Source organism: Alosa sapidissima, chromosome 17 (genome assembly GCF_018492685.1).
Source record: "Alosa sapidissima isolate fAloSap1 chromosome 17, fAloSap1.pri, whole genome shotgun sequence".
In the NCBI taxonomy this organism is placed as follows: domain Eukaryota; kingdom Metazoa; phylum Chordata; class Actinopteri; order Clupeiformes; family Clupeidae; genus Alosa; species Alosa sapidissima.
The window spans coordinates 12,826,770-12,851,890 of record NC_055973.1 but is presented as its reverse complement, the minus strand read 5'-3'; the positions used below and the strand labels follow the sequence as shown (position 1 = coordinate 12,851,890).

Below are 25,121 nucleotides of genomic sequence, written 5' to 3'. Positions count from 1 at the left end.
CACAAACAATCTAAAGTCATAGAAAATTGGTTGTTGGTTCAGAACATTGTATAGTGTAAGAGTAAGGAATGAATCACACACAATATAACTCCCATATCATTTTTGATTTGCCAAAGTGGCATTTTATGTCCAAGGGCCCTTTATCAGAATTGATTTAAAGATAAAGGCTATATACAACTATTATTAGAACTACACAAAGAACCTTAAATTGCATTCATAATGTACATTATTGCCAAGAGTTACACTGAAGATACTAGCCACTCACAAATATTTGACAGGTCTATATTTGATTTAGCCGGTAATCTAAGATGATAAATACAGTATTTACCCAAAAATACATATTTGGTGATCAAATCACTATTTTGTTTTCCTTGTAGTGGAGAAAGGTAACATGTCAGAGATATCTTTCTCTTTTTAAAGTAAGCTCTCTGTTGACTGATTATAACTGTAGGAAGTTGTGATATTCATTAATGTCACTTGGTTGAACAACCCTTTCATTAGTGTAATCCATAAAATAAGGATTCAGTGTCATTCTACCAAGACAATATTTGCTAAGATCTTGGCACGACACAAAAACAGCTGTGATATGGCAGTAAGGAGTATGTTTAGCTCAGGTTTTCCTTCCCCCTTCATCCTTAGTGATTACAAAGGCATGACATGTTTACATCACGCCGCTGCCGAGGGCTACACACAGACCATGACAATCCTCCTGGCAGCCAACGTCAAACTACTGGACAAGGCCGATGAGGATGGGGTATGTGTCTCAGTATATTAACTCCATTGCAAAAATCCTAGGTATTTCTCCATTTTCTGCAGAGGCTAAAGATGTTCCCAAGGAAGTAATAGTTATCACGCATGTTCTAATAACTTAATTCACCTCTATGTAGTGACACAGCAAAGTTATGTTATGGAAATAATAGGCTACTAGGGTCCACATATTTCTGTCCTCCTCCACGATCATCTGAATCCAGCTGAAAATGTAGATGCTGGAAGTTTGTTTCACTTTGGTTAATATTGTAACGGGAGTCAGAGGTCAGAAGTCACCTGACTGCTCTTTTTTACCTTTGGTTTCCTCACTGAAACTAACCAAACCACATAGGCAGCCTACCACACACATACAAGACTTCGCAACTCATCTCTGTCTGCCATCATGTTAACAAATTGCTTACAAGTTTGTTCAAACTTCCGTATTATGTAATTCAAACAGTTAAAGCCTGAGTGGTGGCCAAGGGGTATACAGCTGTGCAGTGAGTAAATTTAGCTTCCATACTAGCATGCTCACTTCCTGTGTTCAAGGGTGCAGGTTTAAATCCAGTGCAAGACTGTGTTTCTTATAATACAGGTTACATTGATGTCATCGTCCAAACTGGCAGTAAAGTTCAAGCTGGTTTAGTGTAATACCGGTAGTGACAAGCAGGGTACGGATCTGTGCAGTGAATAAATTGTACTCCCCTACAGACGGTAGCATCAGACACCCACAGTGTTTGGCCTCCTAGCTAGCATACCCTCTTTGCAAGAGTGCATGTTTCAGCTCAAGTATGTCCATGTGTTCAATGTCAGACTGTGCTTCTCCAACAATGCATCTCTAGACATACAACAGAATACATACATAAGCACGGAAATGGTCAATTACTGTATGCCAGAATGACACCAACGGCTGGAACCAGTCCCTTGTATGAACTGACGAACTGATGAATTTGATCTGAATCTGATTCTGATTCTAAATGGCCTTATGATTCTGTTTACCTTTCTCAACTCCTGGTCACAGAACACAGCTCTGCACCTGGCTGCCAGAGAGGGACATGTTGCTGCAGTGAAACTTCTGATGGAGAGAGGTGCTTCCATTGTTCTGAACAACAGCGATGCCTCTTTCTTCCATGAAGCAGTGCATCATGGGAAAAAGGAAGTGGCAGATGCCATCATTGATAATGAAAGGTAGCGTGACCACTTTCTCCATTTATGTCACCACTGTACTATATAACTTATCATCTATGGTCTATAGTGATCTAACAAAAGAACAACAAGGAACATTTATTCTTGCTTTGGATGTTACTGAAGATGTCATATTTTTATCAAAAGGTTTATCATACAATAATTGAAATCATAAAGCCTTTTCATTAAAACATATAAAACTAGACTGGATACTGGAAAACATGCACAATTATCCTGAATGTCTAATTTGTCTACCAAAGGATATGGTATTTATAGCACTGATTAACCCTTTCACATGTTAATAGCTAATCTAAAGAAATTGTTAATAGGCCTAGAAGCTACTAGTCACATTACCAATTCTGATCCATTTGATTACATATAGCATCATAAACTACTTTTTGTCATGTTGCAGGTTAAACGAAGCTATTAAAACATTTAAGCATAGTTCTGACCATCGCTGTGTGGCCATTGACTTAATTGAGTTAATCCCCGAATCCTTCAAGGTCAGTATGTCCATTCCTTAAAATCTGTGTTTATGTATTAAAGGGCTATAGAATTCTGTAGGATATGAATACATCAATGACACCCTTCCATTGACTTGCATTATATTCAATACAACACCACTGAGGTAGAGAGGGGTAGTACAAGAGAAATGGTTAATCTTTGGCTGGTGATCAGGCTGGTGAACTTTAATGGTCACAGCAAGAGGCTTCTCAATGCCTGGGCAACACCGAGCATAGGCATATCTTCACATTCGGTTGCTATTTGGACATTTTTGAACGTATCCTTTAAATACTAACCATGTAACTGTGATACTTGCACTCTGCACAGCACTTACTGGACCTGTGCATCAGAGAGTCAGACCATGATGCCAACAGCCCTGACTACCATGTACGTATAAACATATTTTAATGCACATATCATATTTAATGCTTTTAATGAACATACTGTATTTCAGATCATTATGAATATGGTTCGTTATGAATGATGAACTTAATTAAGTCTTAAAGAGTGTTTTGAACACATTACAGGGAAAGAGGTAGAGAGAGACAAAGTGTACTAAAGAAAAAGAAAGTGCTGAGGTTACCACAGTGTGAACTTCACTGCATAACAGAGACAGAGTACACTGCTGATACACTGACTTACATTTCCATTAAAAGGAAATCATTTAACTTTTTGAAGGACATGAAGAATTTTGGAAAACCAAAATACAAGAATATTTTATGAATCATGTATGAGATATCCTTAAACAGACATTGACTGTCACCATTTCATGCAATCAGTTAAAATTAAACAATCATTGTTTTCTTTTTTTAACTTGGGTTTTAACTTGTTCAATGCTTTTGATCCAACACTTCAAACAGTTGCACCTGTACAGATTCTTCATACGGTTATGTGTATAAAGCCATTTGGGGTCTTCTCAGGACACCAGCCATACAGCTCCACATGGTGTCCTGGATTGCCCCCCTTGCATTGCTTCTGCAAACCACCTCATAGATTATTTATGCTCAGATTTAGGGATGACTGTTTTTCATTTTGCCTACAGATCCAGTATAATTTCCAGTGGCTCCAAGCACCAGTTCAGTTGAAGAAACATGCCAAGACTGACAAGAGTCTGAGAGTGCAACCTTTGGCATGTATGAATGTAAGTGACTGTAAACATTGACTCCAGCAAGCATTCAACAGGGTGTGGAAAAAGGAATAGATTCATAGTGATTCTGTACATCAAAAAATGCTATTCCAATCGATAAACAAAAGTTAAGGAACTGCAGTTATGGAACATGCCATGGCTCATTGTTTGAATAGTAAACTAAGGTGTCAGACCAAAAAAACATATTTAATTCGCATGAATAACAAGCAGACAAATTTCATATTAAAATATCACCTGTCTGTTACTGTTATTTTTAACTTGACTAAAACAACGCAAATGAACAGCAAGCCACAACAGTAAAATGGGCCTACATTTATCCGAAGCTAAAATAATTTAAATGCATGGTATGTTGCAGCTGAAATACTGACTGCTGTACTTCTCGAAATATAAAGTCAACGGAACATCAAAGCGCTGACATTTTCCATTGCAAATTCACAGGCCATGGTGCAGTACCACCGTGTTGAGCTTCTTACCCACCCAGTGAGCAATAAGTACCTTGAAATGAAATGGTAAGCATGTGCTCATGCAACACATTTTATGCAAGAATTTGTCATGCCATATTCATTTACAGCATATTTTGAAGTATAAGTAATCTATCAGCAAGGACAGAAATTTTATTTCATATCCACAAGATATCAATGTAAAATGATGTATAGATGAGATTTCACAACAATATTGGATTGTATGTCGCACATTCGTTTTGTATAACTGTGCTATATACTCCTGAGCAAAAAACTGAAAAGTCACCAGGGTTTAATATCAATTGATTTAAACACTTCTGGTGTTCACCCAACATAGTTTTAATTTTCATTTATGTGCATTCCATTTATCACATTGATATTTAATGGCTTGGTCTCATTTATGCTATAAAAAGGAGCACTTCCTCTTTCCTTTGATACTTTTATACTGCAAATGCATGGTGGAAATGAGCCCCCAGCTGGGCAGAAAGCCGTCCAGAGGTTTTGATTTTATGAACGCTACTGCTATCTCTGGCAGGCTGGCGTACGGGAGTAAAGTTCACCTGCTCAATCTGGTCATATACCTGCTTGGCTTGCTGCCCCTCACCTTCCTCATCATCAACCTGAGGCCTACGCAAACCATGGGCCAGAACGGAACATCTGTCATGGTCGGCCCCATCCCAATCCGCCAGGTACTCCACTCAGCCCACACACACACACACACACACACACGCACACTCCATTCGCTGATTAGAGAACTCAGTCGGTGCAATAAAAATAAAAGTTTCTTTGAGCCGTTGTGTGGAAACAAAAGGCATACAGGCAGGTGGAGGGAACAATCAAGGTGACGAATAATGTTTATGGAGAGAAAGAAATAATGTTAAGTAGTATGGACCCTTTCAAGAGAGTTCCATTCTCAGCATCATAGTTGGCCCCACAAGACTTCCTTTTTAACATTCCATATGTTATCTTAATGCAGAGGAAGTAGATTGGGGCCCAAATAGAATGTTCAAGCATTGTTTTTGTTTTTATTGTTGAAAGGGTCTATAGAGAGTGCAAAAATACTTTTGTGCTACAGCTACAGTAAGGTGTCGTGACTATGTATAAGGACCATTCCATAAAAGTGATCTCAGTGTCCAGTCAAGTGTGTGTCCAGTGGGATCTTAAAGTATGTGCAGGGCAGGCATGTATTAAGCATGCAGGTATTGCGCCTTACTGATTTCCATAGCACTTTACGGTAATATCACCTTGTCACCTTTCTCTTACACACTTCCTTTCTCCGAGCCAGGACCTTCCCATGATTCACGTGGCCTTGTTGGCCAGATGTGTTTTGCGTTGACACAACATTATATGTGCTATTACTTTTAATGATTTTCATCATCATCCCATATGCATTTCCTGGGTAACAACCTTGTCCTTGTCCTATTACTTAATTTACTCACTTTCATTATGAACTGCGAGTAATACATCACATTCCCGGCTTCAAGGTTAGAATGCCTATTGCTCTTGGCATTGCTGAGCCCATTTGGGATATTGCTATTTGTCTTGAAAGTAAGGGAGTGTTAGTGTAGAGTTTAGCATTACACAGGTATTAGGCTGCGATTAAGCTAGGATTCAGCTCCTGGAGGACATTTAGTAAACAATGTGTTTGCTGTAAGAAGCTGTTTAAGCTGTTTACTCTGTATACATTTAGACTGGAAGTTATGAAATACAGCATTGCACTTCAGGTTGACTAGAACAAAATTGCCCTCTGAGCCATTAAACTGTTGAAAGAAATAAATCAAAATAAAAGATGAGTTTTTCTCGTATTATTAATCTTCTCTCTGCTTTCTGTTTCCCTTCCACAGAGCAGTTATCTAATCACCTCAAGCACGATCATGGTCATTGTCATAAGCTGCTATGCCATATTAAAGCAGATCACTCAGATGTCACAGCAGGTAACAGTTGTCATGTCATTGCATTACCCATGCTATCGCATGTCGCACCCGCCAATAAATCGGCGTCACTCTAAAGAGAAAACCTTCAAGGCGAGGTTTCTCACTGAGGACATTCGGGCCATTACCCATGATTCAGTGCCTGTGTCTGTGTCTGAATTGCACAACCACTAGGCCTGGAAATGGGAATGAGCTCTGGCCTTGAGGACCTCCCCCTTATTTTCATCTGCATCTGCAAACCCAGATATGGCCAGCTGAATAGGATCTGGCCAGTGTCTGGCTCTGATCTGATGCGGAGGTGGGCCAGATCAGGGCCAGCTCTGTTTTGAATACCATCTCTCTCTTGCATGGGTTTAAATACAACAATTGCCCTGAGTGCATGTGATGGTTATCACCTCTGTGATATTATGATGACATACAATATTATACTGGTTGCATTACCTATGGAGCAGTGGAGATGTGTTTCTACTATTGCTGACATGTGGAGTATGAATAACGATAAAAAAAAATCTTTACCATTTTCTTGTTTCGCATGAAGAAAATGAAGTACTTGAAAGACCCCTCGAACCCAGCAGAATGGGCGACCTCTATCGCCAGTTTGATGTTCACGATTCCAATCATGTTTGGTGTGGAGGACAACTGGGTCTGGGAGGCCGGAGCTGTGGCCATCCTGTTGGCTTGGGTCAACTTCCTGCTTTACCTGCAGAGGTACTGGTACCTTGCATGCATATTATTGTCATCATCAAACTAAAGTCAGACAGGTGGATGATAAAGAGGTCTATGGTCTATGGACCATTTAAAGCTTTAAACACCTCTGTCTTCTTGTGTCTCTCATTTCACACACTATCTCTCTCTCTCTCTCTCTCTCTCTCTCTCTCTCTCTCTCTCTATATATATATATATATATATATATATATATATATATATATATATATATATATATATATATATATCTGCCTCGGTATGTTAGGTTTGAGCACTTTGGAATTTATGTTGTGATGTTTGGTGAGATCATCAAAACACTGTTCAGTGTCATTGTGCTCGTCATCTTCCTGGTCCTGGCATTTGGCTTGTCCTTCTATGCTCTCATGCTCCATCAGGTGAGCAAGCATTTACAGTTTTAACACACACACACACACACACACACACATACTCCCAGTGTCCGCACATTATGATTACCAGTAACTGAGGTTTAATCATGTGTTTTTGTCCCATTCAGAGTGAGTTTCACTGGCTAGGCCTGTCTCTGGCTCAGACCTTTGTGATGATGGTGGGGGAGCTCAACTACCAGAGCAACTTCTTCGCGGCCTTCGAGGGCAATCGGTTGGCCTTCCCCCAGATCACCTACGTGGTCTTCGTCTTTTTCATTCTCCTCATGCCCATCCTGCTCATGAACCTCATGGTAACGACAGACGCACTCGTTCACCCGCCCCGCAGGAGGAGGGGGTGCGGTGGTGAATCACTGTCGCTAATTGTCGGTAATGACTTGAATCGGCCCCTGTTAAATTGAACATATTTGTCTCCATTTGGGCTCTCGTAGATTGGTTTGGCAGTCGGAGACATTGCTGAAGTGCAGAGGAACGCCTGTCTGAAGCGGATCGCCATGCAGGTCGGAGAAGGGCATCCAAGCCGCTTGATGGAAAAAGAAGAAAACTTGTTTTGGATTTGTGCGCTTGTTTTGGTGTAATCAAATTATTCTCTTACAGATTGATCTTCACACAAACCTGGAGGAGAAGCTTCCATATTGGATCCTTAAGCGAGTGGACAAGTCCTCCATCACTGTTTATCCTAACAAGCCCTGCAGAAATGTAGGTATTTGGCAACAGTGGCACTGTACCTAGACTTTATCACTGATCCATATGGAGAGGGTTAGTTTACAGAGAAGTTTACAGAGAAGCACTTATGAGGCAATTAGTTCACCCCAGCCGACATATGTGAATTAGCTGGCCGTAATTCTCTGACAACAAAACAGTTTAACTTGCCCTCTGTGAGGTGTGTCTCAGCTGCCAGAAAAGTAAGCAAGTGAGTAAGTAAGTTTAATTTATATAGCACATTTAAGACCAAAGTGCTTTACACAACAAAAAAGGACACCTCCACTCCACTAAAACCCTTGCCTTTACATTTTTTATGTGATCTAACTTTGTTCAGATTGAAAGCATTGAAAATAAAATAATTAATAAATCACTGTGAAATGCTGACGTGTTGGATTTTGCGTGTGTGTGTGTGTGCTTCCTTTAGAGGAGCATGTTCAAGTTTTGGCACTCAAGGGACGTGTCGGCGGTACAGAGCCGTCTGAACACCGGTGGCCAGGAGCTCACGCCGGTGGAGACGGAGCTGAGGAAGCAGAAGCTCAGGTGACCTTCCTCTCACCTGACGCCTCCCTTTCACAGACAGGAAATGAACGGCTTAAAGGAAGTGAATAGCTTTAGTTTGCATTTCTTCCCTCTGCCCACATTTGAAACATTTCTGATGTCTGTGATGGAGGTCGTTGTCTACCATTTTCATTGCCCTCGCTCACAGCAGAGATGGCAGATGTGACACATAGCCCTCTTGGCCATACCAAAATGTACCAGAATTATTGGTCTTATAATGTCTACACCCATGTTTCACTTTAAATGTTTTCCAGAAGTTTCTTTCCAGTGTATTTATTAACATGTTAACGTTACCTAATCTGCTGGGTAAAGAAAATCATTATTTCATCCAGACATGCGCAAAGACAGTGCTTTAGTGGTCTCAAAACTGCAGCTAATGTAAGGTCGGAAATTGAATTTAACCACAACATCAATGAGCTCTACTTGCTATTGGTCACTTATGACATGCACTTGTGGTGGCTAAGTGTGTTGTCTTAATCATTAATGCAGCATAGTTGGCATGTATATTACCTGTGTCTGAGTGGCCTCTAGTGGTCAGGATGTAAATTACATGCTTGCCCATTCATACAGCACAAGATTTTATATGATGGTTACAGTTGCCTGCGATTTACATATTTGTTTCTTCACAGTGAATTTGATATACTATTACAGAGTATGTATGAATTTACATACTCTTACTGCATAACTAAAACTAAATAACATTCCTGACATTCTTGAAAGTTGATTACACCTCCATACTCAACTGGCTCCTACAAATGTATTTGTGTGTGTGTGTGTGTGTTTTGTATTTTAGATTAAGGGAAATCTACAGCGTCCTGGAGAAGCAGCACAGCATGGTGAAGCTGATCCTGCAGAAGATGGAGATCACGTCGGAGGCGGATGACTACGACGGACCGGACGATGCCCACAGCGGCCGGAGGGGCCGCGCTCAAAGGTCCAGATGGATCCCCCTCGTCAAATCTCTTAAGTCAAGTCACCACTGATTGCACGTATGCCTGGTATGCTGGTGGTCAAAGAGACAATTGGCTACAGAAAGGTTTCAGAGACCTCAGCAAACCCTTTTTTCCTGTGTTGTATTCACTCTGAGTGCCAGTTATTTATCTTGAAAATATAGTTATAGGGATACATCATGTCAGGTGTTTCCTGAACATTTGTAAGCTCGCCAGCTTGTGTGCTACAGCTACATTTTAACTATATCTTTATTTAGGTCAATATAGGTGCTTTTTAGGTTGGGATGAAGACAGGATGGTTGTATATCCTCACATTGAAATTGCAATTATGCTTGCTAAGGAGAGAAACAACAAGATGTTTGTGGAGGACTGGAGTTCTTTTTTAGACTGTTAGAACATAGCACAGTATCCTATAAAATTTCTGTTGATTATTTACACTCTTTTCCCCTGTGATTGTCTGTTCATGTTGTAATGGAAATGAAAGTTTGTCATTTGACATCAGTTTACTTGCATGTGACAATATGTGTATGTACCTGTTTTCTGCATGTACTGTAATTCACAACATACAGTATACAGTCTTGCTTCATATGCATCTGGTGATCAGTCTACAGAAGTAGACAGTATATCTCGCCCCATTTTGCATAAAAGTGTTGATGAGAACATATTTACCAAAGACATAACATCTGACGTACTTCCATTTCACTAACCCTCACAGCAAGTACAACAACACGTTGTGAATTTCACATACTGATTAAGTGTAAAGTACACAGTAACTATGGTTATTATAAAGCATGGTCATATATACAGTATATCTTAATATATATTTAATACTGTGACTTATTTCATGTCAATTTTGTGGTGATTCTGTGGTTTGTCAAGTAATACATGATGCTTGCCTCTGCTTGTCTCTTCTCAACTTTCTTGACCGTGTAATTGATGCTTTAAATATGCTGTGTGGGAATCCCTCTCTGAAGCTGTCAGACGAGTCCAAACATTTGGCGGAGTGTGCCAAACATTGGGCACAACAGCCAGAGTTGTGTCAAACCCCAGTGTGAGGTGGACTGGTGCACTTGAACAAGACATAGACAGTGAAGGGTATTTGAAAAGCCAGCCGTCTGATTTATGCACTGATAAGTCCACGTGGGCAGAGCCCCGTCCACTATAAACCTTGCTATGCGGAGCATCACAGATAGATATTTATTACCCCAATCAGTTCTTGGGGGTCTCGGGGTTGGGCAGAAGAATTAGCATGTAAATTCCAACTGGCCCCCTGCCCGGACCTAACAACCCCGCGAGGCTTTTGCATAGCGGTTCCGTGCCCACTCGACTGCAGAGGAGAGCAAGCATACTTCAGATTTACGACTCGGCTCCCATAATTCAACAGGGCTTTGTATCCTAGCGCTATGCAGTTTCGAGGTGAAATTCCCATGGAAAGCGAGGCCCTCTCTGAACGAAGCCTGCTGATTGGCTGTAATGAAGAGTGGGAGTCATGTAGGATATGGGGGCTGTTAAAATGGCGGTGACAGAACAAATTTCATTTAGTGTCTGTTTAGCAGTTCAGTGCCATGGGAACGGTGGGGATATCACAACTACAGCATAGATATGGATATATGGAGGTTCTGTGCCAGTTGGTTAGAAATGAAACTGCATTCCTTACAGTCCCACGCAGTTTCTTCACATCAGTTGTGCCTTCATTCATATCATGGGCGCCAAATTCTCTGCATTAGAAATGCCTTGATTGGGTGCTGTGAGAAATAGAAGTATCTAACAAAGCCCTGACACCTTACGATTCAACATGGTCCAACAGGCTAGATGTATTAAACTATCACAGGAAGTTGTTTAATTGAAATTATTCTAAAACTCTGGGACAAAATGTGTCACCCTTAAAATGACATGAATTTAGTTACTGAATATATTCCTGTGTATGTTTCTGCTGCAGGCTATGTCTCAGTCTAAATGATCAGGTTGGAGAAATTATTGCTTACACTATACACTAAAAAATTATCCCACACATTGGTATCGGGTCAAAAGAAACAGGCCCCAAAATGCCCATCTTAAAGAGAGTCCGGTACCACTTTCTTGGTGACAACTCTCTTCATGTTACTTGAGTGGACTCAGAGTCACCCATCTCTCTCCCCTAGACTCCCACAGCCGTAAACCCCTGGGGCGCAACTGCGACACGGACCGGAGGAGTCTGTGTCAACACCGCCTCTAAAAGCAAATTATGTTCGCACATAAAAAAGACTAAATAAAAAGCGTCTCACAAGGTCCCATCCGTCACACATGGACGAGGCCTTCATAGCGATTAGCTTGGCCTCTTTGCACACCCTCCTTTGCTCTGCCCTCTTCCTGCTCCCCCGGGTAAACACCACAACAGGTGCGTCATTTGTTACACTCAAAACACAGGCCTTCTCCCGGCCTGAAAGTGTACACTGGGAGATGCCGATAGCAGTACTTAGGTTAAGCTCTGCAGTCCTCTCTGCCCACTACGGGGGAGTATGTGAGTGCTGATGGTGAGGCTGACTGTGTAAACATAATGGGGGTGGCATACAGATTTCAGTGGACAGAATATGCTCTCTGAACATCAGATGTATCAAAAATATTGTAATTGTAATTGTATACATTACTGTATTGTAATGTCAATGTCCCTCTCAAACAGGTCAAAGCCATCATAATAAACATAGTGGATAAGGAAAATTATATATGGATACAGATGATTTCAGCTCCCAGAGTGGATGTTGAGGGACACTGTCACCAGCTGTTATTGTTTGTTGCTTTGAGTAGAGCAGTACAGTATGGATGGTATATAGATTTCAATATAAAGTCAATTCTCCCTGAACCAAACCCATTCTTCTTACAGTAAAGTAACTTACCCCATGTACCTAGGCTTTTTACAATAATATACTGGGTTAGCCGCACACATATACACACACACACACACACACAAAGATGGTCATGTGCCAATATGTTTCTATCATACTACATAGACACTGAATATCAGCCAGATGACAAGTTCAGGTATCCCTCTTTAACCTTCTGTTCCGGTCAAAAATGACTTATGATTTACACATTCCCTGTACCATAAATATGGCATTTTTCATCAGATTCCCTCAAGATCTTATGATAACCTTCACAAAAGGCTTTTGAACACATATAATTTATTTTGACTACTTTCTTTGAATTTTTAGTGATTTATTCAACGTAGAAACACTTTTTTTGTTTACGGTCAAAAATGACCGCCATAGGAAATGAATGGGAAAGAATATAATTTTCATCCAGGAGATAAGACATCTCCTTACACAGAATCCTACAACTTACCACCAATTTTCCCACACACAAGCATGCATGCACACACACCCACACACATACAAACAGAAACACATAGAGTACACACACATGTACACCCACTCACAGACACACACACACACACTCAGTTCATGTTGTCATGTTGCCACTTGTACATGTGAACCACCAATGTTCGCACACATAGGCATTCACACACATACAGAAACACACCCATCCACACACACACAAACAGACACACACAACACACACACACACACACACACACACAGTTCATGTTGTCATGTTGCTACCTGTGCATGTGACACACACACACACACACATTTACACCCACTCTCTCTCGCTCTCTCTCTCTCTCTCTCTCACACACACATACACACACACACACACACACGCACACACACACAGACAGAGAGTTCATGTTGTCAGTTCATGTTGTCATGTTGCCAGAGTTCGCACACATTCACGCACATACAGAAACACACACACCCACACACACACACAAACACATATGATGTAGATGTTAATGTTCTAATAAGGGTCTGTTTACAATAATGTTCTATTAAATAATGCTTTTTGTCATGGTATTGGTATTTAAGAGCAGTTAAAACTGTCCGGTCAATTTTAAGTGCATGCACACACAAGAGATTAGATGCAGCTGATGTGCAGTATTCATGTGGAAGAGCTACAGGATATGTCAATATAGGTTATACATATCTTACTGAGAGCTAATCCAAACAGCATGAGCATTGTGTTCAAATCATCCCTCCCTGTGTGATCCTACCTTCAGGTGTCCATGTGCCTGCGGGTGTCTGTTCTGCACCGAGATTCAGCACACGTTCACCACCACCACTGCTGCTGTTTTCTGAGTGTGCAGGGTGCTCTGCAGGGATAAATGGCAGAATTGAATCTGAAGCTGTCTGCTTTGCTACCATCTAATTATGTAGATGTACCACTGAGTTGAACATTTAGATTTCAGATATACACAGGGGAGGTGTACTGTACATTCCTAGCTATAGTAATAACAACCAAATGAACAACCAAGTCTTTTTACCATCAAAAACAAAATCAGCAACAAAACAATATACTATATATATCCCATATAGATTGCCATGATTTCTTTTACAAGTACAGTATATATCCGTTTACATTCTAGAGTTATAGTTTCACATAGTACAGTAGTAAAAAAAATGGGCAATGTCTTTCTGACATTGCTGAGAGTTTCATAAGCTTTAAGGTCACTGTGTAGAACAGAGTGTAAAAGAGCACCTCCTGAAAGTACATACTCCCCCAGTTGGACACTGAAACCAATTAAACCTCCCTCTAATTCCAAGAGTGTAGGTCTTGTAAAAGAGGGTCACATTGATTTTCCTAATGGCCATTTTCATGCAGTTACACGCCATTTGCTTTCTGCTGCAGCTGTATGGGAGACCTTGGTGACCATGGGAACAGGGTCTGAGAGAGAAAGAGAGAGAGACAGAGAGAAGAGGAGGAGGAGGAGGAGAGTGCAAATTGGCGCTGATGTCATCGGCTTGCACCTGTCTTTGGCGGCTCAAAGACTTTTGAGAAGTGACTGGGAAACCAGGCTGGCCAAATAGTGACCTCTAATGTGCTCACTGACAGACAAGAGGAGATTTCTCCTCTTCTACAAAGCCTTCTGACTTGACATCATTTAAATTATTAGCAATTAGTTTTTTCAACAAAAAAAAAAAAAACTTTTTTGTCCATATGACATCTGTTGTGGGTTTGTTACCGTGGCAACACATCATACTGTCTACTCAACGCGTAAAACAAACAGAGAAATAAATCTAGAGGTTTACAGAGAAGACCTTGCGTGTTAGAGCTATATTGATGTCCCTTGGATCACACACACACACACACACACACACACACACACACAGTGATGGATACCCAAAAAATGAAAAGAGATGGTTGTGTGCCAATATGTTTCTATCATAGTACATAGACACGGGAATTGAATATCAGCCAGATGACAAGTTCAAGGATGATCCCTCTTTCAGGGTGCGCACACACGGGAGACGCAGCTGATGTGCCGTTTTCATGTGAAAGAAAGACTCAGGAGCTACGGGATTACTGGAACCCTGAGAATGTGTCCTTGGATTAGGGAGCATTCCTGTCCTGTGAGGGAGAGAAATGTGAGAAACACTTGGGCCCTGAGAGAGAGAAAGAGAGAGAGAGAGAGAGAGAGAGATGCACTCTCTTGCCTCTTTTTCATCTGGTTACAGAAAAATGGCTTTACCTTGAGGGGGGCATAAAAACAACAGGCCCCATGTGTGGACAGTAAACACCCTTAAAAAAGAATTTTTTTCTATTCCACCTACAGGTGGCAACTAAGGACATATTGAGGAGTTATTTTTTTGCAGCATGACCTATAGTGAGGATCATATGTCTTTTCTACACAAAAAGGAGTCACAGAGGCACATTACTCCACAGCCACTTTAATGTGGATCTCACTTATTGGGGCTTTAAATGCACTACTCCCTTTTTTGCAATTCAAACAATCAATTGTATAAGCTATATACTATAAGATGAACAGCACAATGTCAAAGTCTCCCTTAGCAAAGCCATCACAATAAACATAACTGATAATGGGAATTACATAGGACATTGATTGCTTTATGTCATGAGAAGCTCTCTGAGTGGTTGCAGAGTGCCATAGACACTAGAGCTGTTTATAGTACTCCTTCCAAGAGCTCACTAGACTTGGCAGAGACCCTCGGTTAAAACCAAGCGTGCTTCTCAGCTGTGCTGTTGGATAATGCTTGGCCAAGGGCAGCAATTGTGATGAAAAATCATAATTTCATACCAATTAAAATGGGATGCACATTCTCTCAGATATCAGATTTGCTGGAAAACACTGTAAGATACTGCAAACAGTTCCTGTGGGAAGATTTTTGCAATCACGTGTTGTGACACTACACCAGTGAAAATGCATAAAGTACAGTATAGTACACATACTGTAGAATTCATTCTTAAAAGCAAGTCTTTAGTAAAAAAAAAAAAAGAATGAGCATGAGACATAACAAGACAAGCTATCAACATAGTAATTAGCACAGAGTCAGGTGGGATAGTATTACTTTCCCACTTCTCATGTGCTGCATTTCTCACTGTTGCTCGCGCTCTCTGTGGTTTAGTTGGTCTTGAAACCAAGAGGTTGATGGACAAAGTGGAAACACTGGACGGGCGCTAGCACCAGAGGCTATCAGTTACAGAATCAGAAATGTCTTCTGGCGCCAAGGACATTTTTATTTCCTCATCTTTGAAGTTTTAGAGAAACTAACGCGCAGGTTCGACAATACTGAGGTTTCCGATAACACAGCTAATTTCTCCCTAGATGGGGATAAAATGTTCAACTGCACAGAAAAAAAGGCCAAAAAGAAAGAAAGAAATACGGCAGGCTATCAGTCAAACTTGATCAGCTGATCCCATAGAGGTCATTAATAAGGCAACCTTGAAGTGGGTGGAAATTAGATTGATACATCTTTTCATTCTAATGACATACATTTCTCCCTGGAAAAGAAGACATGCAGCACCAGTAATGAAGAGGAAATGAAGTTGGGCCAGGGCATTAATATTCAACCCCTGAAACACATGTGTGCTGATTAATGTTGTTTTAAACACATTTCTTTCCAAACCACTATGGAATAGCACTGGCCTTAACTGACCAAATCCAAAGAATCCTTCAAGTCCACACATGAAAAACATAAAAAAGGACAAGTTATCCTATAAAAACAACTAGCCTTCATTCATTTTGCATTCTCACAAAGACAAAAAGGAACAATCTGATGAGGTACTATTGACATGTTTCAAGCAGCTGTCTTCAGTTATGAAGGTGTCTTTAAGTGTAGCCTACAAATAAAGATGCAAGATAGAGCTAGAGATAACCATAGACTGTGAGATTAAACATGCTTATGGTCTGACAAAACCAGGTCCAAACGACCAGATCCATCCCAGGCTAAGGCCGCATCTGGCCCAGTGCTACACCTGCTACCATGCAGTGGCCATCTATCTGGGACCATCCAGTACTTTCCCACTCTGTGTGCCAATGGGTGGCTCCTCTAAGGCTTCGTTCACACGGGGGCTCTGCCACCTCTCCCCCAGTTCCTCCACCGCCTCATCACTCCCCTCCCCACCCTACACCACCGCACCCCCCCTGCCTGCTCCAGATGTGACAGCCGAAAGTGCCGACAGCTGTAGCCAATGCACATCAGCCGTATGTGAAACCACGCTACACGCGGTGAAACTAGATAGCTCTGTGAAAGTGGCCTGCTGGATTAGAGATGTTTGATAAAGGTTTTCAGATGATTCTGTTACACAAGCACTCCTGCACAAACATGGGGACATGGAGGGCATGGTATAGGAAGTGTAGATTATGTAGGTCCTTTAACTGTGGTGCTCATCCACAAACATCTTTTTGGCTTAAGCAAATCATTTTCTGCATTCATGACAAACTATGGTTATTTAACAGTTGTCAGAATGTCATCACTTATATTTTGATGGGTTAATACACATACTAATGTATATCTAGTTATATATCTGCCTTGCAGTCCTGTTGTTTTTCATTTATTCAAATAAACGTTTAAGATGTTATGCTATGCCTTCCCGGTCACACCTATCAAGATGTGTCCATGTGTGTAACTGTCCTCACAGACCAGTCAAAATCCTTGATTATGTAAATCTGGGGATGATGTTCAGCCTAGGAATGATGGTTGAAGAAAAAAGGGGTGGGGAGAAGACCCCAGAGTCCCTTACATTTAAATCTGCTGTAAGCGGGAGGGAGGACAGAGTTTCACTTTTGAAGGACGCAGAGTAGGCTACTTAGAACAAGTTCATTAACGCAAAAGCGCACTGTCTTTTTAACAGTGGTTTAACATCACTGGAGGACGCAAACATGTGAAAATTCTGGGCTCAAAGATTTTTGTTATGATATGTCTCTACATTATAGCTGCCTAGTATGCCTCTGAAAGTTTTAATTTCCAATAATCTGAGAATGGATGGTTTTAGACAACATCTGCTGGAGTAGCTGTTGATAAAGTCGTGATAATTTCAATACAGACTCTTCAATTTATCCTAGGGAAGCTTCAACCTCATCTGGCAAGGAACAGGTGCATTAGCAATGTCAACCGGGTCACTGAGTGATGCTGAGGACATCCACGAATTACCTGTTTTACAGCTGAATGCACAGAGTAGACGGCCCACGCGGGACATGACATCGGAGTCACTTATCCACTCAAGAGATAACTCTGAGGACGAATTCTGCATAGACGACAGTTACGAGGGGAAAAGCAAACGGCCGAAGACCAGCGCCAAGGGGCTGGGGAAAAACCAATCGGATGGCCGCCAGACTCAAAGGAACGCCGCCAACGCCAGGGAGAGGGCGCGAATGAGAGTGCTTAGCAAAGCCTTCTCAAGACTGAAGACGAGTTTGCCGTGGGTACCGGCAGACACCAAGCTCTCCAAACTGGACACGCTGCGACTTGCCTCCAGCTACATTTCTCATCTGAGGCAGCTCTTGCAGGAGGACCGTTATGAGAACAGTTTTGTGCATCCGGTAAATTTGGTATGAGACCAAAATGATTTCAACGAAGAAAAGTCTCTGCAACAGTCCCGTGTTGTATGTTAGTGTTTAAACAGATCTCCGCTATGTGAAATGTGATAGAACTACAGTAGTTGAATTTTCCATGGACTTTCGTGTGTAGGCTGAATGTATAGCCACCTGTTGTGCATGGTAACTAATATTCAGCAGGCCATGCTCCATTCCTCTGGATGGTATTATATCCATATCATAATGAATTGTTATGCCAGAACAACTCAAACAAGTCATAGTCTGTGCCTCCTTAAGACCAGACTTGGACAACTCTCAACTTTTTCTCACAAGTTGTTTTCTGGTGTTCTACATACCATGCATTTCTTTTCCAGACTCTGGCAAATCAACCTCAATCCCATTTTGTTGTATACTCTCTCTGTCCACAGACGTGGCCCTTCGTGGTCTCAGGCAGACCAGAGGACAGCAAAGAGATCGCGACCGCTGCCAGATTGTGTGGGGCTACTGCATGAGTGATGCCTGCTGGAGACATGCTGGACTTAGTCTTCCCACAATCGTATTTATCACATTCTGTCCACCGATGGCTGCATTTCTTGAACTCAGTCTCAGTTTACAAACTGCTTTGAAATCTCAAATGTGTTACGAATTCTAACATAGGAATTTGTTACTGTGACTATTTATACCTAATGTTTCCATATGGCGACAGGTTGTCTAGACCTGCTAGAGGTTGGACTGCATTTTTACGGACACTACTATTTCTTTATGTTTTTACAGTATGTGTGTATCTCCCAGTTGGCAATTCATTCTATTGCATTGTCATCTCAATGAGAGTCAAGTAATCTCAAGCAATATGTTTTCATAAGATTAATGTTTATGCCATGATATGTGGTACATATAATGTAGCCTCTTCCAGTTGACCCACATAATGACATTATGCCTGTGACCTTTTCTGATTATTGACATTTTTAAATGAGTATACATTGGAGGTTTGCAAAATTTTGTGTGACATTGTCAATATCTTTTTTCCTAACTCTTAAGTCACATTAAAATCTTAACTGCACTCCTCAGGCTCTCACCCACTACGAATTCTGTTGGGCTACAACTATTTGCATATCTTCCACGTGGCCCTGAGATATACTTCGAGGTCCCATTATGGTGTAGCGTACTTAAGGAAGAGTGCTTCAATACACTTGCATTCATTATGGCAATGTGAAGGATTCAGGTTGTTAGTTTCATTAGGCTGTTTCCCACTGATAAGTGTGCTGAAATATTGATGTTACTGTGGGAGGCCCATAGTTAACTTAGGAAAGTTGTACTCATTATTTCTGTGGTTTAAGTGTGGGTCCTCTACACTATAGCACTTATGACAAACTGCAAAACTTCTTGTCATTGAACTGCAGTCCCATGTTGAGGTACATGGAATGTACTGTTGTGTATCTTTTTATTTCTGTTAAAAATTACATTATATTTTTAGGCCCCTGAGACATTTATTTGAAAATTGTAATAATTTGTATGCATGACAATTTGGAACATAAAGTATACAGACAGCATGCAGTCTATTTATTTCATATTGACAGGCAGATGTCCACATATTTTCATTTATTATAGCGCCCCACAAATAGATATAAACAACAGCTCAATATCCAATATTTTATCACAGGTTTGTGATCTATCATTCATTGTATTTCAGTGACAATCTCCAACTACAATTAACTCCTTATAGTGATTTTAATGAAAGAGATGCATTTAATGTGTTACCACTGATTGTAAAAGCTTTCGGAAAGTATTGCCCTAGTTTGGGTACAATGTAATTAATGCTTAATAAGCACTTTAAGAATCCCTCCCTGCTATACACAGTATACATTTATATTGCAAGCTATTACCGTGTTAAGTCATTTGAAGTAAAGTTATGGCTTTGGTCTGAGATTAGAGTTTGCAATGTGCAATAACATAGAGTACATACACATGGAAATGTACATACTACATGCTAAAGTACTCTGTTACAAGGACACTTAATAAGGAGTGGGCCCTTTTTTAATGAATGTCATGACAGCTGTAAAAGGTAGCTAAGGCCTATTATCCTCTAGCTACAGTATCTTCATCCTCTTCCTCAGGAGAACTTTCACGTTACTGAGACAGTATAATAGTTCCTCTCTTCATTAAGAAGGTTCCGCCATTATGAATGAGGATTAGTTGAAGTTCAATGGTATTAAGTCTGCCTCATTACCTCACCATGCCAAATGACTCCTGGTGTAATGAGGAGAATGGTCTTTCAGTCCCTGGAGCTGCCAGGTCACACACGCACAGAGACAGAACGCTGTTCTGTTGTGTTACATATCGCCATCCTCTCATCCATCCACACTTGCATGCATGCCTGCATCTATCTATCTATCTATCTATCTATCTATCTATCTATCTATCTATCTATCTATCTATCTATCTATCTGTGTTAAGTCTATACATCCTTTATTCTTTTCTGATGTCTAATGCATATGGATCTCTTCTCCATGTTATGAAAATCCTTTTCTTCTCTGAAGCCTGCCTCTTCTTACTTTTCCCATCCCATGTCTGATCTTCCCATTAGAAGGCTACATAAAACACTCAGATAAGATCTTAGTCAGCCCTTCTTTTAGACTAAACACATCGTCTAGTGAAATCCTTTTATGTCAACCTGAGTGTCAGTGAAGACCCCAGAATAAAACGCTTCATCAAAATATAACAGAGCCCTAAATAAACTCAGCAACTTTTGTGGTATTCCCCCACTTACGAGTCTGAAAGTTGGTTTTGGAATGCTCTGCAGAACACTGATAATTAAACCCTGAAGAGGGTGACTTTTCATCACATTTCTGGTGGAGCGCAGCTGTCGAGGAGTTGGCTTTTCCCAGAACACTGAATTGGTCTCCTGAGGCAGCCGCCGCTGAGATGAAGCACTTTGGCGGACAGAAGGCAATCAGCTCTTGCATTTTCCCCACCGCCGGGTTGCTCAATGGGAAAGGATTAATTCAGAGATTTGCTGGAAAATTACGCTTAATAACGCGGTCATCTATTACTGTGATACATTGTGACTTTTTTACCATTTTTTTTGTGAATTGCTTCATTGTTTTACTGAGAAACTGAAACGTTGTTCTGTGTCATTTCTCACAAAGCACACTCTTATTTGTAGTGATAGGACATGCTATGCTCTGTTATATTTTCCAAATTTCTGTCACACACAGTTATTAATGTAAGATGGATCCATTCATAAGGAGTAGGCCCAGTGAATGAGACTGAACAGTTCCACCTAGTGGTTGTAAAGGTACATGCATATTGTGCATATTTCAAAAGTGTAGCAACCTTACAGTAACATAGTAAAATTTTGACACTTCACTTACAGTGGAAAAATAAATTCTAACTATAAACACAATAAAAGTAGACTTTTAAAAAATAAACCAGTGTTTTTGAGAAATGGGTTAAAATTTGTCAAAATTAAAATAACATGGTATTTGTTTGTACAATGGTATACTATGATGGTTAACAGCCTTACACATTAAAATAAGTCATGTAACTCTTCTTATTCGTGCATTTACATTACACATTGACTTCATTGTCCATGGCCACTTCATTGTAATGCTGTTGAGTCAGTGTCCCATAGGGTGGCTTTGAGTTCACCAATCAACCAGCAGAGGTCAAGAGTGTTCTATTTGAGACGTCTAGAGCTTCTTTTACACTATTTCCCCTAGGTGACTAGCTCTTCTTGTTTGACATCAATGTCCTGGATTTGATTGTATCCATTTATGTCTTGGATATATATATATATATATATATATATATATATATATATATATATTGGAAATATATATATGTTGGAAATGTATATATATTGGAAATGATAAAAAAGTTGTTTTAGAGAGGCTGAAATGTTAACCCCCCCACCCCCTACCCCCTGTATATTTGTTTGCTGTGTGTGTGTGTGTGTGTGTGTGTGTGTGTGTGTGTGTGTGTGTGTGTGCACGTGTGTGTGTGTGTGTGTGTGTGTGTGTGTGTGTGTGGGTGTGTGTGTGTGTGTGTGTGTGTGTGCATTTTCATATGTGAGTATGTTTTGTCTTGAGTGCCAAAAAGCATACTCCACATTATCCCTGACTTAATTAAATTCTTGACATTCTTGATGTGTTTGCAGTCTCCTTTATTCAGGTGGAACACATTTCCATGAACATCAGGGTTGTGTGCTGGAGCATGAACCCATCCAGGCCTTCTCGGACTTTTTGTGGACCAAAACATATTTCGATGAAGAAATTTCCATGAACAGGAAGGAACTGCAGGTCCAAAGCCAACACTGACGCTCTCTTAGGGTTCCTTTGTAGATTAAACCAAAAGCACAAACTTCTGCCTTGTGTCCCGGCCGAGACCCAGGGTCGCAGGCTTTGAGGTTTTACAAACACATTCTCTCTCACAAACTCTCTCTCACCCTCTCCCTCTCTCTCTGTGTGTGTGCTTTCATTCTTTCCATCCACAAGGTACCGCCTAACTAACACATGAGCGCTTAACTCTTATTACAGATTTCAGTGTTACTTCACTTTTGGCTTCATGAGGACATTTGAAATGCCATTATTCAGCTCAGCTTAAGAATTAAACTGTGATTGAGACAAACAAAATACACTGACTTAGGGAGTGAATGAAAAAATGTGAAACAGCTTCCTCTTATTGACAGCTGCAGCATTTCCACTATTCCTTTGATTATCCCACTTGATAATGTTTGCATTGGCAGTGGTGAGAGACTATGGCACACATTATGCACATCATCTGAGGCTTTTGAAGATGTGACCATCTTGTTTCAAAACAACTTGTCACAGCTTTGTTAAACCCCTTGTGGAGCATGTTCATGTGTGTATGTGAATGTGTGTGTGTGATTGTGTATTTTGGGGAGGTAAATTGTGAATGTGTGTGTGTGTGTGTGTGTGTGTGTGTGTGTGTGTGTGTGTGTGTGTGTGTGTGTGGTGGTGTGTGTGTGTGTGTGTGTGTGTGTGTGTGTGTGTGTGTGTGTGTGTGTGGTGTGTGTGTGTGTGTGTGTGTGTGTGTGTGTGTGTGTGTGTTTGGATTGTTGGGTGTGGAGGGGGCAGCACGGGACTGTGAGAAAGTTTGGTGGCGCGCTGAAGGTCACTTTGAATATTAGCGTGTGTGTCTGATCTGGTCTGTGGGAGACTTCCTGCCGGGCAGGGGGAGATGACACAGTTTTCTTTTAGGCAGGTGATAGAGTTACAGGGGGGGCAGGAACGCGCACCACTCCCCCCCCCCCCCCACACACACACACACACACGCACACTCCCCTCACACACATGCACACACACACACACACACACACACACACATGCACACACACACACACACACACACACACACACACACACACACACACACACACACACACACACACACACAACATGCCCCCTCACCAATCCACACCCCATCCCCGCTCCCCTTCCCTCTCTCTCTCTCTCCCTCCCTATCTCTCTCTCTCTCATGAGAGAATGGAGCCTCTTTGTGGCTGGATGTGCGCCGCTCTAAGGCAATGTCGAGTCAGGGAGCGAAGGAGGCCTGAGGAGGAGGTGGAGGTCAGGGGACGTGGGGGTGAAGGTGTGGGTGGGTTTGGGAGGAAGAGAGCTCTGGCCTGGGTGTAGACTGACAAGACAACATCCCTGTCCATGTCCACAGGCCCTGAGACTATCCTCTCTGACTCTCGTCCTCTTCCTCCTCCTCCTCCTCCTCCTCCTTCTTGTATCCCCTGTCATTGTTCTGGGCAGGTCGCTGACGTGATGACCGCTGCCGGTAAGAAGTGAGTGTCCATGGCGGGCCCCTCCAGTGTTTTTTTCTCGCGGAGCTTACGCACACACACACACAAACACACCCACACACACAGAGAAACACACGCACACTCTCTCTCTCTCTCTCTCTCTCTCTCTCTCTCTCTCTCTCTCTCTCTCTCTCTCTCATCTCTATCTCTCTCTCTCTCTCTCTCACTCACACACACACACACACACACACACACACACACACACACTTCTCCCAGCCTGCTTACAAGATGAGGGAGGGGCCCGTTGCCATTGTCCCCTGGCTATTATCTCTTTACACAAAAGGATTTACTGGATACCCTTAATGGTGGTGTTGTCCTTGTTGCTGCATATTTTCACAGGTTTAGCTGGCTTACTTTCTGTCACATACAAAGAACTTAATTCTTTGCGGACTTTGAGGACTCACAAAATGAACGAAGCAACGACATAACCAGAGTAAATGACAGTTTGTATACTGATTGAAAACACTTCAATGAAATAAATGAAGTGAAGATAATACGTTTACCTTTTGCTCTATACATAGAGAAACTTTTTTAAATCGATCTCTTGAGTGTCACAATTTTAATATAACCATGATGGCCTGAAAAGATCTGTTGCGGTCGGTAACTGCCGAAAACACCTGCTTCTCTGAGGAAAGATCTGTATGTGACTGAGCATTTGTGAGAGAGCCTTAGCCCTTGTTTTTATACCTGAATAGTGCTGGCCAGCTTTCATGCCAAGCAGCCATCTCTCAACTCATCCCTCTCAAAAGCCCACGCACACACACACTCTTCCCCTCCAGTCACACACAGTCTCCCCCCATTCATCATTGAAATGTCGCCACAAAGATGGCGGCCACCTGACAATAGAGATATTTTTTTTCCCTGCCTCACAATGGCTCCTGCTCCATGCTTTCGGCAAAGCTGCTATAAATACCTGTGATGATGTTTTTTTCCCAGCAGTGTGGCCCTTGTGGGCCGGGCCCGAGTTCTGGGGACAGAGAGGTGTAGCCCAGGGTCGCTCAGGGGCCCGAGCTGTCAGCGCTCCTCAGGGATTAGGTATTCACAGCCGTCATATTGTTCTCCAGGCCACAATAGCCTGGGCACAAAGCTCTCCTTTTGTGGTTGAGGCTGTTGTGAACTCCGCAGGGG

The 25,121-nt window shown here is 41.6% G+C and overlaps 2 protein-coding genes across 5 annotated transcripts in view; both read left to right on the top strand.

Moving 5' to 3' along the window:
- Positions 1-10,198, top strand: part of trpa1b (transient receptor potential cation channel, subfamily A, member 1b) — a 35,028-nt gene extending 24,830 nt beyond the window's left edge. For all 3 annotated transcript variants that reach the window (XM_042068375.1, XM_042068374.1, XM_042068376.1), the window contains 15 exons: positions 640-754; positions 1,769-1,935; positions 2,345-2,435; positions 2,764-2,823; positions 3,479-3,577; positions 4,022-4,092; positions 4,580-4,733; positions 5,889-5,978; positions 6,514-6,683; positions 6,946-7,075; positions 7,195-7,377; positions 7,516-7,584; positions 7,682-7,783; positions 8,214-8,329; positions 9,141-10,198. In XM_042068375.1, the coding sequence (XP_041924309.1) occupies positions 640-754; positions 1,769-1,935; positions 2,345-2,435; positions 2,764-2,823; positions 3,479-3,577; positions 4,022-4,092; positions 4,580-4,733; positions 5,889-5,978; positions 6,514-6,683; positions 6,946-7,075; positions 7,195-7,377; positions 7,516-7,584; positions 7,682-7,783; positions 8,214-8,329; positions 9,141-9,330 (1,807 nt within the window). In that variant the 3' untranslated portion in view covers positions 9,331-10,198. The remainder of the gene's footprint in view (positions 1-639; positions 755-1,768; positions 1,936-2,344; positions 2,436-2,763; positions 2,824-3,478; positions 3,578-4,021; positions 4,093-4,579; positions 4,734-5,888; positions 5,979-6,513; positions 6,684-6,945; positions 7,076-7,194; positions 7,378-7,515; positions 7,585-7,681; positions 7,784-8,213; positions 8,330-9,140) is intronic.
- A 7,224-nt stretch (positions 10,199-17,422) lies between these two features.
- LOC121688363 (transcription factor 21) lies at positions 17,423-19,643 on the top strand. 2 transcript variants are annotated; one of them, XM_042067879.1, is made up of 2 exons: positions 17,423-18,172; positions 18,595-19,643. In XM_042067879.1, the coding sequence occupies exons 1-2, from the start codon at positions 17,738-17,740 to the stop codon at positions 18,676-18,678; spliced, it is 519 nt and encodes a 172-aa protein (XP_041923813.1). In that variant the 5' UTR covers positions 17,423-17,737; the 3' UTR covers positions 18,679-19,643. The 2 variants fall into 2 exon arrangements, with proteins under 2 accessions (XP_041923813.1, XP_041923812.1); XM_042067878.1 differs by having other exon boundaries at positions 17,423-18,181.
- Positions 19,644-25,121: the final 5,478 nt, after the last annotated feature.

What these genes read in the sequence shown, in the direction of transcription:
- LOC121688363 (XM_042067878.1), top strand. Translation starts at nt 17,738, where the DNA reads ATGTCAACCGGGTCACTGAGTGATGCTGAGGACATCCACGAATTACCT. An exon ending in TTGTGCATCCGGTAAATTTG is followed by an intron (nt 18,182 to 18,594) that starts GTATGAGACCAA and finishes CTCTGTCCACAG; the next exon opens with ACGTGGCCCTTCGTGGTCTC.